A 12,434-nucleotide genomic window follows, 5' to 3' on the forward strand; every position below is an offset into this window, starting at 1 on the left:
TGCTGGAGCTAGGACTCCAGCTCTGACAGTTTCGTTCCCAGCCTGGGCTTTTAACTGTCACACTAAAAAAGGGTAGCAAGGAAACAAAAGAAATAAAAGCAGAATTAAAATCAATCAAGACAGTGAGGAGACTGATTGAAACTATGGTGACTTACACGAAAATGCCAACTAGAAAGGGTAAACACACACACACACACACACACACACACACCCGAAAGAGGAGAGAATAGATATTAAGACCAAAGAGAATTTTCCTTGCTGACTAAAAGGATGGATCAAATCCCAAGCAGAGTAAATGGAAGGAAACCTACATCTAGACATAGTCTGTCAAAACAAAAACAAAAACGAAAAGAACATTAAATAAAGAACATACTGAAAAACAAACTACTGCTATATATAAAATCCAGCATCATTTATAATTAAAAAGAAGAAATTTAGATTAGATTCTGTTTTCACATTTCAAATGTAAACAGAAAGATGAAATACATGAGGGAAAATGGAAAGTGCTTCAAGAAGAAACAATTTCAATATTACAAGTGGACACTTTGATGCCCCTTTATCAGAAATTGACAGTAAGAGAAGGAGTGAGAATACTGTTAAACTGAGCAGCGCCCTTGTTGATCAGCTGGATCTACATCTGTAGATCTTTCCCTCTGACAACAGCAGACTGTACATTCTTCTCCAGCTCATGTGGAATATTCACCAAGACAGGCCACATTTTTGGTCATTAAACACTTCAACACATTAAAAAAAAAAAAATAGAGATCATACAAGGTATGCTCTCAAACAATGGAATTATACTAAGAGAAATGAGAGAAAGAGGACGGGAGGATCCCCAAATACTTTGGGATTAAATGACACACAAATCAAGGAAGTCTCAAGGGCAATTTAAAAATATTGTGAACTAAATGGAAATACAAATGCAACTTTGCAAGATCTGTGGGATGCAGTGAAAATAAGGCATGGAGGGACATTTATACCATTAATTAAATAGATCAGAAAGGGAGAAATATCTAAAAATAATAGCCCAAGCATTCATCTTAATAAGCTAGAAAGAGAAGAGGGATTTTCCTCAATTTGATAAAGAATATCCACAAACTGTACAAATGATAGCACAGATAAGGGTCAAAAAATGAGCAGCTTTCCTGTTAGACTGGGCACAAAATAATGATGGCTTCTCTCATCACTCCTGTTCAAAAGCATACTGGAAATCATAGCTAATGGAGTAAGAGAAGAAAAGGAAATAAAATAATGAAGGGAGAAACAATACTGTATTTGCAGATGACATGAGTATGCAGGAAATCCTAAAGAATCAACAAAAAACTCCTGGAACTTATTAGTGATGATGGCAAAGTCTGCAGGACTTCAAAATACAAAACTCAATTGCTTTCTTATATACCAGCAATGACTAAGTGGTATATCTATCTAATGGAATATTATTCAGTCTTCAAAAGGACATGTACTACAATACGGATGAGCAGTGAGGACATGATGCTAAATGAAATAAGCCAATTACAAAAGGGTATAGACCATATGATTCTGGTGATACAAAGTACCCAATGTAGTCTAATATTAGGTGACAGAGAGTAGAGGCATTGTTGCTGGGAAAGGGAGGAAGAGGCAATGGGGAATCATTGTTTCATGGGAATGAAATTTCAGTTTGGGAAAATGAAAAATTTCTGGATTTGGATGGTGGTTATGATTGCACAACAATATGAATGTTCTTACTGCCACTGAATTCAACATTATTAAAATGGTAAACTTTATGTCATATGCATTTTACTACAATAAAAAAATAAAACCATCCCAAAACAAGAGTGAATGAATATACTACCACCCAACTAATGGAAATGTATGGGCCTCCATGCAATTAGTCCAACATGTAATCATGCACTACCTGAAATGTGCCAGGGGTGTGGGTGAGAGTGTGGGGTAGAGGGCCAGGAACCTACTTGCTCATTCGTTGTTTTATTGTCATGAAAAATTTCAAACACACATAAACACGGGAAATACTGCATGGTGAGCACTGGATACCGGACTCCTAGAGTTTACCATTGACTTTTCTTGTTTTATCATGTTCCTGTTTGTCCCTCTCTCTATTCATTAACCCATCTCAAAATAAATTAAAACACCTTTATACTTCCCCATAAAGGCTTCAGCATGTATGTTATTAACTGTGATTCAAAGGTTCCCGATTTGTTTGTTTTTCGTTTTGACCTAAAGCTAACATATAATAAAATGCCTCCATCCTAAGCAAAAGCATGTGTCTGTGTGACCAGCTCTCTCAACACATCACTGTCAGTGCTGGAGGTCCCTCTAGCTCTTCATATGCTCTTTTTCACAGTCACAAAAAGAGAGCTATTTGGAAAGTATTCATAGTATGATCCTCCTCATGTTGTAAAAGAAAAGCTATACACACACACACACACACACACACACACACACACACGTGTGTGACATTTCGGGGTAATGGGATTCCTACTGATCTTAACTTTTTTCTATTTCCTCTCTGTATTTTCTAAATGCTGTATAATGTATTACATGGATGGTAGGAAAAAGCAATAAAATCTACTTAAAAGAAACATCTTTCTTTTGGTAAATGATGTCACACGTAGAAGAATACCTGTAGCCATGAAAATGATCATTTTGAAGATTATATAGCAAAATATATGGAAATATATGTCCATGGAAATATATGAATATACTAGATTATAATGACAAAAGTTAAAAGACATAACAGCATCATCACCATGACATGAAGTAAATAGACACAAGAGTAAGAAAACAAAACTGGAGAAATTTCTCATTCTGTTTGGAATCATGGGTAATCCCTCCCCCAAAGAAACCAACGCAAGCTGTCATATCACTGTGAAGTAAAAAAGCAGTTAAAACCTAGAAGATCCTGTCATCAGAACCTCCCATCTCTTGCATACCTGGACCAGCCCTGGAGAAGTGAACGCACCTACAAAACTACAGAACCTTCCTTAGCTTTTATAAAGGGTCTTACACAATTCATGCATTTTGGTTGGGTTTGGGACATATGATTAAAACTCTCATAATAGGATGTAACAAACAAGTACTGAGTTACCTCTATCTGGAAAGATGTTGTTTTTGGTGAGTTTGACACTTTTGGGCCTTGGGTGGCTATCATCCATGCCCATGATCAGGTTGCGGAAAAACAGATCGAACTTCTTTCTGCTCTCCGCGTTGATGGTGCCAGCCACTGTCCATACCAAGGAAAAGAGGAATAGTCCTTGTAGCCAGAGGAAGACTTGTTGACTTGATAGGCCTTCAAATAAGTCAGAGTCCTCCTTATCAATTTCTCTGATTTCATCTAAAAAAAAAAAGGGAAGCTGAAGATTGGCAGCAGAATGCCACGGGTATGAAAGATGTGAACTAACAGGTGTTGGCTCTGAAGGACCTGGGGAGGTGACTGATATTGGCTGAGTGCCCACACATACCATGTCCTTTACCATACACAGCTTTTACTGTGATAAAATACACATAGCATAGAACCTTTACCCTTCGCAAGTACACAGTTCGGTGACCTTAAAAATTCATATTGCACAACCACCAGGCCACTCATGTGCAGAACTCACCTTGCAGAACGGGAGCTCCGAACCCATTAAACAGGAACGTGCCCTTCCGTCCTCCTTCCACCCCTCATGCCCCCAGCAGTCTACTTTCTGTCTCTGTGAGTTTGGCGACTCTAGGTACATCACAGGAGTGGAACCGTGCAGTCACTTTGTGGCTGGCTTATTTCACATAGCGTCACGTTTTCAAGGGTTTGTCCGTGCCTTACCATGTGTCAGGATTTTCCCCCTTTGAGGAAGAATTAAATTTCATCATGTGATCATCCCATAGTTTGTTTACCCGTTCATCTGCTGACGGACATTTGAGTTGCTCCCACCTTTTGGATATCATGAGAAAGCTGCTAGAAGCTTTCTGCTTGAGAACCTGCTTTCGATTATTTTGGGAATATAGCCATAAACAAAAAACATGAATCATATGGTAATTCTATGTTTACTTTGAGAAACCAACAAACGATTTTCAATGGCAGGACAGTATGTTAAATTCCCACCAGCAGTGCATAAGGGTTCCAATTTCTCTACCTCCTTGCCAATACTCGGCTATTTCCTGTGTTTCTTATTGTAGCCATCTATCAATACCACCAGACTTTGATTTGTATTTCCCTAATGATTAGTGACATTGACCCTTTTTGGGTGCTTATTGGCCATTTGTATATCTTCTCTGGAGAAATGTCTCTTCAAGTCCTTTATCCTTTGAATGTGGTAGTTTATATTTTTATGTTGAATTTTAGTGGTTCTCAGTGTGGTCTTTATCAGATAAATGATTTGTAAACATTTTCTTCTAATCTGTGTGGGCTGTCTTTTAAATCTGTCAATAATGCCTTTTGATACATAAAAAAACTTTAAATTCTGATGAAGTTCAATTGTTTTACTGTTTTCATTTTGTTGCCCGTGCGTTTGGTCAAATCTAAGAAATCATTGCCATGTTTGGTGTCATGAGATTTTTGCCTTATGTTTTCTTCTATAAGTTTTATAGTTTTAGCTCTTATGTTTACAGTGGCTCATCCACGTACGTCAAACAAATCCTTCTCAATTCCAGGAATCAAGTAGACCACAACACAATAATACTAGGTGACTTTAACATACCTCTCTCACCACTGGACAGATCTTCCAAACAAAAATTGAACAAAGAAACCATAGATCTCAAAAACACAATCAATAATTTAGACTTAATGGACATATATAGAATATACCATCCAACAAACAGCGAATACACTTTCTTCTCAGCAGTACATGGATCCTTCTCTAAAATAGACCATATATTATGCCACAAAGTTACTGTTAGCAAATACAAGAAGATAGAGATACTACCTTGTATTCTATCAGATCATAATGGATTGAAATTAGAAATAAGTGACAGAATAAAAAACAGAAACTACTCCAACACCAGAAGATTAAATAGTACGCTATTGAATGATGAATGGATGACAGAAGATATCACGGGGGAAATAAAAAAAATTCTTAGAGGTAAACGAGAACAAAGATACATCATATCAAAATCTCTGGGACACTATGAAAGCAGTACTTAGAGGAAGATTTACTTCATGGAGTGAATTCAATAAAAGAAGAAAAAAATCAACAAATAAACGACCTAACACTACAGCTTAAAGTCCTAGAAAAAGAAGAGCAGACCAACACCAAAAGTAGTAGAAGACAGGAAACAGTTAAAATCAGAGCTGAAATCAATGAAATTGAAACAAAAGAAACAATGGAAAAAATTAACAAAATAAATAGTTGGTTCTTTGAAAAAATAAACAAAATCGATAAACCCTTAGCCACACTAACAAAGAGAAGACGAGAGAAAACCCAAATCACTAAAATTCGGAATGAACAAGGAAATATGACGCCAGACACGAGTGAAATACAAAACATAATTAGAAGCTATTTTGAAAATCTATACTCCAACAAAATAGAAAACCTCAAAGACATCAACAGGTTTCTAGAGACATATGAATTACCTAAACTGAATGAGGAGGACATACACAACTTAAATAAATCAATTTCAAGCAATGAAATAGAAGAGGTCATCAAAAGCCTACCAACAAAGAAAAGTCCGGGACCAGATGGGTTCTCAGCTGAGTTCTACAAAACCTTTAAAGAAGAGCTCATTCCAATACTCCTCAAAGTATTCCATGAAATAGAAGAGGAGGGAACCCTCCCAAACTCATTCTATGAAGCCACTATCACCCTGATACCTAAACCAGACAGAGACACATCGAGGAAAGAAAATTTCAGACCAATATCCTTAATGAACATCGACGCAAAAATTCTCAACAAAATTTTAGCAAATCGCATACAAAAACATATTAAAAAAGATAATGCACCACGATCAAGTGGGTTTTATCCCAGGGATGCAAGGTTGGTTGGACATTCAGAAATTAATAAATGTAATCCACCATATCAACAGACTTAAAGTCAAGAATCACATGATTATTTTGATAGATGCAGAAAAAGCATTTGATAAAATAAAGCATCCCTTCATGCTCAAAACACTAGAAAAAATAAGGGTAGTGGGAACATGCCTTAACATTGTAAAGGCTATCTATGCTAAGCCCATGGCTAATATCATTCTAAATGGTGAAAAACTGAAAGCATTCCCCGTAAAAATTGGAGCAAGGCAGGGATGCCCTCTTTCACCATTTCTACTCATCATTGTCCTTGAAACTCTAGCCAGAGCAATTAGACAGATCAAAGCAATGAAAGGGATATGAATAGGAAAAGAAGAACTCAAACTATCATTATTTGCTGATGACATGATTATATATTTAGAGGAACTTGGAAATTCCACCAGAAAACTTTTAGAACTTATAAGTGAATTCAGTAAAGTAGCAGGTTACAAGATCAATGCTCATAAATCCAATGCATTTTTATTCATAAGTGATGAATCTTCAGAAAGAGAAGTTAGGAAAACTACCCTGTTCACAATAGCCTTGAAAAAAATAAAATACTTGGAAATCAATCTAACAATAGAGGTGAAAGACCTCTACAATGAGAACTATAGAACACTAAAGAAAGAAATTAAAGAAAACCTTAGAAGATGGGAAGATCTCCTATGTTCTTGGATAGGCAGAATTAATATTGTCAAAATGGCCATAGTACCAAAAGTGCTATATGGATTCAATGCAATTCCAATTAAAATCCCAATGACGTACCTCACAGAAATAGAGCAAGCAATCATGAAATTCATCTGGAAGAATAAGAAACCCAGAATAGCTAAAGCAATCCTCAGCAGGAAGAATGAAACAGGGGGTATCGCAATACCAGAACTTCAACTATACTACAAAGCAATAGTAACAAAAACGGCATGGTACTGGCACCAAAATAGACAGGTAGATCAATACAGAATAGAGGACACGGACACAATCCCAAATAAATACAGTTTTCTCATACTAGACAAAGGGGCCAAAAACATGCAATGGAGAAAAGATAGCCTCTTCAACAAATGGTGCTGGGAAAACTGGAAATCCATATGCAACAGAACGAACTAAACCCCTATCTCTCACCCTGCAAAAAACTCAACTCAAAATGGATCAAGGATCTTGGAATCAGACCAGAGATGCTTCATCTTATAGAAGGAAAAGTAGGTCCAAATCTTCAACATGTCGGCTTAGGATCAGACTTCCTTAACGTGACTCCCATAGCACAAGAAATAAAAGCAAGAATCAATAACTGGGATAGATTCAAACTAAAAAGCTTTCTCTCAGCAAAGGATACTCTCAGCAATGTGAACAGAGAGCCTACAGAGTGGGAGAAAATTTTTGCTATACTTCAGATAGAGCACTAATTTCCAGAATATATAAAGAACTCAAAAAAACTCTACAACAAGAATACAAATAACCCAATCAACAAATGGGCTAAGGAAATGAACAGACACTTCACAAAAGAAGATGTACAAGCAATCAACAGATATATGAAAAAATGTTCAACATCTCTAGTAATAAGAGAAATGCAAATCAAAACCACCCTAAGATTCCATTTCATCCCAACTAGAATGGCAAGTATCAAGAATACAAGCAACAACAGGTGTTGAAGAGGATGTGGGGAAAAAGGTACACTCATACATTGCTGGTGGGGTTGCAAATTAGCGCAGCCACTCTGGAAAGCAGTGTGGAGATTCCTTAGAAAACTTGGAATGGAACCACCATTTAACCCAGCTATCCCACTTCTCTGCCTATACCCAAAACTGAAAATCAGCATAGTACAGTGATGTGGACACATCATTGTTCATAGCTGCTCAATTCACCATAGCCAGATTGTGGAACCAACCTAGATGTCCTTCAATTGATGAATGGATAAAGAAACTGTGTGCATACACACACACACACACACACACACACACACACACACACACAATGGACTATTACTCAGCCATAAAGAAGACTAAAATTATGGCATTTGCAGGCAAATGGATGAAATTGGAGAATATCATGCTAAGTGAGATAAGCCAATCTCAAAAAAACCAAATGAATGATCTCGCCGATAAGTGGATGATGATACATAATGGGGGGTGGGAAGGAGGCAAGAATGGAGGAAAGAGGGACTGTATACAGGGAAAAGAGGGGTGGGAGGGGTGGGGGGAAGGGAAAAAAATAACAGAATGAATCAAACACCATCCCTATGTAAATGTATGATTACACAAATGGTATGCTGTTACTCCATGTACAAACAGAGAAACAAGTTGTACCCCATTTGTTTACAATTAAAAAATGCCTTTTGATATATAAAAAAAACTTTAAATTCTGATGAAGTTCAGTTGTTTTATTGTTTTCTTTTTGTTGCCCGTGCGTTTGGTCAAATCTAAGAAATCATTGCCATGTTTGGTGTCATGAGATTTTTGCTGTATGTTTTCTTCTATAAGTTTTATCGTTTTAGCTTTTATGTTTAGACCTTTCATCTGTTTTAGCTAATTTTTATATGGTATTAGGTAAGGATCTAACTAACATTCCTCCTTTTTCCTGCCCCTACCCTTTCCCCTCAATCCCCTTCCCTCTTCTCAACTGATCTCTTCTGTTTTTATGAGATCCCCCACCCACACACTTATTTTGGTTTAGCTTCCACATATGAGAGAAAACATTCAACCCTTAACTTTATGGGTCTGGCTTATTTTCTTTAGATCTCCAATTGATTTAAACAACAAACACCATATTTTCATTCTTCTTTATGGCTGAGAAAAGTTCCATTGTGTACATATACCATATTTTTTTACCCATTTGTTGACAGGCATCTGGGCTGATGGCATAATTGGGCTACTGTGAACTGTGCTGCTACAAACACTGCTCACTGATGTGACTATATTCCCATAGCATGCTGATTTTAGGCTTTTTGAATATACCTCAAGGAGTGGAATTTGTATAACCACTCTGGAAAGCAGTATGGAGATTCCTCAAAAAACAGAATGGACCTCCATAGGACCATTTTTAATGGAAGTGGTAAGAGTATACATCTTTGTCTTGGTCCTGATCAAAGACGAAAAGCTTTCAGTTTTTCATGTTGAGCATGATGTTTGTTGTAGGTTTTTCATGCGTGGCTTTTTATTATGTTGAAATGGTTTCTTTTTTTGCTTTTCTTTTCCCCCCTTTGGCTGCTGTATCTATTTTAGGGATCATAAAGAATTATAAACTTAAGGTCTTCTCAGGTTTTTCCTTTTTTTTAATAATTTTTTTTATTTTTAGTTTTTAGTTGCCAAAGGACCTTTATTTTACTTATTTATATGTGGTGCTGTGAATTGAACCCAGTGCCTCATGCATGCTAGGCTAGCACTCTACCACTGAGCCACAACACCAGCCTGAGGTTTTTTGGGGTTTTTTTCCCATTTTTTAATTGGTGCATTATAGTTGTACCCGATAGTGGGATGTGTTGTTACGTATTTGTACATGCACACAATATAACTATGATCTGGCCGGTATCAATTCCCAGCACTTGTTTAGGTTTTTTTCTGAGAGTACATTTTTTTCTGTGGCTATCTGTGGTGAGTTTGCAAATTCTTCTGTGTATGTGGCTGTTTCTGAATGTCCTAATCCCTAAATGTCTAGCTCCTAAAAATAGAAAAAGAGAAAAATTCAGGGGTGGGAGAAGGGGCTGGTCCTTGAAGTTTCTTGGAAGTTACTCATCCCAACGTGATGTGACTTACAATCATGGGGTTAGGAGTGTAGCAGTGGCTGCCTGCTTCTGTCTGTACCTCTGCGATCAGAGGCAGATCCCTGACATTTGGTGGACAAGGTCCTTGTTGGCCATTCTGACTCGCACAACCTACGTGCAAGCTGATCCTGGAACATATGCATAGCTCCTGCCAGAGCACTGAGGGGTGGAGAAGGGAAGCTGCTACCATGTTGAAAGCTGAAATTGACCATAATTAACTGCAATTAACCATCCAGGCCTTCCCCTGGAAGTTTCGAGCCTTGGAATAGAATCCAGAAGTGCAGAATAGTTATACTGGAAAGATTCTGCTGGGCCATTTGTCCAGATGGGAGACTGATTCCTCATGCTTCCTACTTCTTTGTCTTTACAAAATATTCTCTCTCAACACATATCCTTATTTAACTTACATAACAAATTTATGAAAGAGGCATGGTAGTTCCCATTTTTAGATGAATCAATTAAGGCTTGGAAACATCACGGGTTACAGAACACATACATTCTGAAACTAAGATTTGCATCTAAACCTGGCTGACTCCAAAGCCCAAGCTCTTTATGACTTCTCCCATGCTTCTCAAAACTTTCTCGAGCATACAAATCACCCAAGGTTTTGTAAAATTGCGGACTCTGATTCAGTTGGTCCATAATTCTCCTTTTCTAATGAGCTCCCAAGTGATGCGATATTTCTTGTCAATGCTACTTCAAGTAGCAAAGCAGCAAAGGGTACTTCCCTCTTTCAGGTCAAAGAACAGACCCAAGGGGGGAAAAAATCCAGATAATGAGATAAACACTGTCCCTCCCTTTGAGCGCTCCTCCTCGCCCACCCTAACAGATACTTTTCCCAAAGCCACGCAGCTCATGGTTACCCAGGAGTCGCTGCACTTTATCACCTGAGTCTTCTAACCAAAGACAGTTCCTACAGCCTTTCTGTTCCTTCTCCACCCAGCAGCACATACAAGTATTTGACATTCCTCTTCAGTCATGGTGAGCACCTCTAGTGCCCATGTCTGGTTTCTAAATACCGCTATTCAGCATACAGAACTGGGGCTCCTTAGAGAAGTCATTGATTACAGGCTGAGCCAGGGAAATCAAAAGATGGGCCTGGAATACCTTGAAGTGTCAGAAAAGCAGGACATGCTTGAAAAAGGATGGGAAAATACTGAAAGGACACAAGAGCCAACCTGAAGGGAGTTCCCGATGACCAAAGCCGTTTGAGCAACAAAATAATTTAACTACAGCATGGTATTATAATCTGCAGAATAAAATAAATATCCGTAAGTACGTACATATTTTGATCCACAAACAATTGCATAAGGAATTAAGTAAGGAAGAGCACTTCTTCCAGAAAAATTCTGATGAGTAAATACAGGAGGGACAGAAACAGAAAATTATCATTAGGCAAACACCATAATAATTGCTATAGGCAAGATGCATCAATAGATGTGCATCTGTGGGTGTAAGTGTGAGGAGAAATAGGATATCTGCATAGTTTTCAAATACCTTCTCCAAGATATTGATCAAATGCAAAGGAAAAGGAACAGTGGAGAAATGTGTCTCTGAGCAAAGTTAACCTTGATCAGAACATTCATTGGTAATAAGAGGCGTACAGTGGACTGGAGGGGTGGCTCAGTGGTAGAGCACTTGCCTTGCACGTACGTGTGAGGCACTGGGTTTGATTCTCAGCACCACATAAAAAGAAGTAAATAAAAATAAAGGTATTGTGTCCATCTACAACTGAAAAAAAGTTTTTGAGATGTATATCACCACTTCTTCAGTATTCTTACCAAGCATGCACAACCTCGATCTAATTATAAGAAAACAGGGGGCAAACTTAAATTGGAAAGCATCCTATAGAACAACGGGCCAGTACTCAAAAAAAGGAAAGGCTGAGGGACTGCAATAGTGTGGGAATACGCAACACACAGTTAAAATCAACGTGGCCTTTTGAATTGAATCCTGGAATACGAAAAGGACATTTGTGAAAAAACTGGTGACATTCAAAGAAAGTACATAGTTCAGTTAATAGTATAAGAGTACCGGGCTGGGGCTGGGGCTCAGTGGTAGAGTGCTTGCCTAGCATGTGTGAGGCACTGGGTTTGATCCTCAGCACTACATAAAAATAAATAAAGGCATATGTCCATTTACAACTAAAAAAAAAATAAACAACTTTTAAAAAATGAGTACCAGTATTGGTTTCCTTGTTCTGATGACTGTACCTTGGTTAGGCAGAGGGTTAACGTTAAGGAAAGCTAGGCGAAGGACCTGTGTACTCTGTACTTTCTGAAGTCATCTGTGTGTTCAAGCTCCAATCTCCAGTTTTTACTCATCGTGTGCATCTGAGTACTTCTGAGAGGTTTCATCGTCACAGATTTTGGAAGGTAAGAGATGAGATTATTTAGGGCAGTGGGCAATGAGTTTATTCCCCAGCTGTTGTCTTCTTTTCCAGGAGATATCACATTAGGATGGTGGATGGGGCTTAGGAAAACATGTAACATTCACAAACAAAAATGCAAATATGTGGCATTATATACACAGCTGGTGTGCTTCTGAGAAAAAATGCCTCAAAATTTAACTTTTGAGAATAAAATAACACATAGAAATTCTCCACTTAACTGGAGAAGAAATGCTCTCCCTGCAGTTACTACAAATGACAGTTCTGTTCTTCCCTTACTTAAGGAGGTAGGAAGGTTCAGGTCACATATTTTAAAA

At 37.9% G+C, this 12,434-nt stretch overlaps 1 protein-coding gene across 7 annotated transcripts in view; it reads right to left on the reverse strand.

The window, feature by feature from the left end:
• DNAH3 (dynein axonemal heavy chain 3) overlaps positions 1-12,434 on the reverse strand; it is a 463,090-nt gene that overhangs the window by 59,346 nt on the left and 391,310 nt on the right. For all 7 annotated transcript variants that reach the window (XM_079120030.1, XM_079120029.1, XM_079120028.1 and 4 more), the window contains one exon: positions 3,089-3,334. In XM_079120030.1, the coding sequence (XP_078976156.1) occupies positions 3,089-3,334 (246 nt within the window). The remainder of the gene's footprint in view (positions 1-3,088; positions 3,335-12,434) is intronic.

This window comes from Sciurus vulgaris (genome assembly GCF_902686455.1).
Source record: "Sciurus vulgaris genome assembly, chromosome: 18".
Lineage (NCBI taxonomy): Eukaryota > Metazoa > Chordata > Mammalia > Rodentia > Sciuridae > Sciurus > Sciurus vulgaris.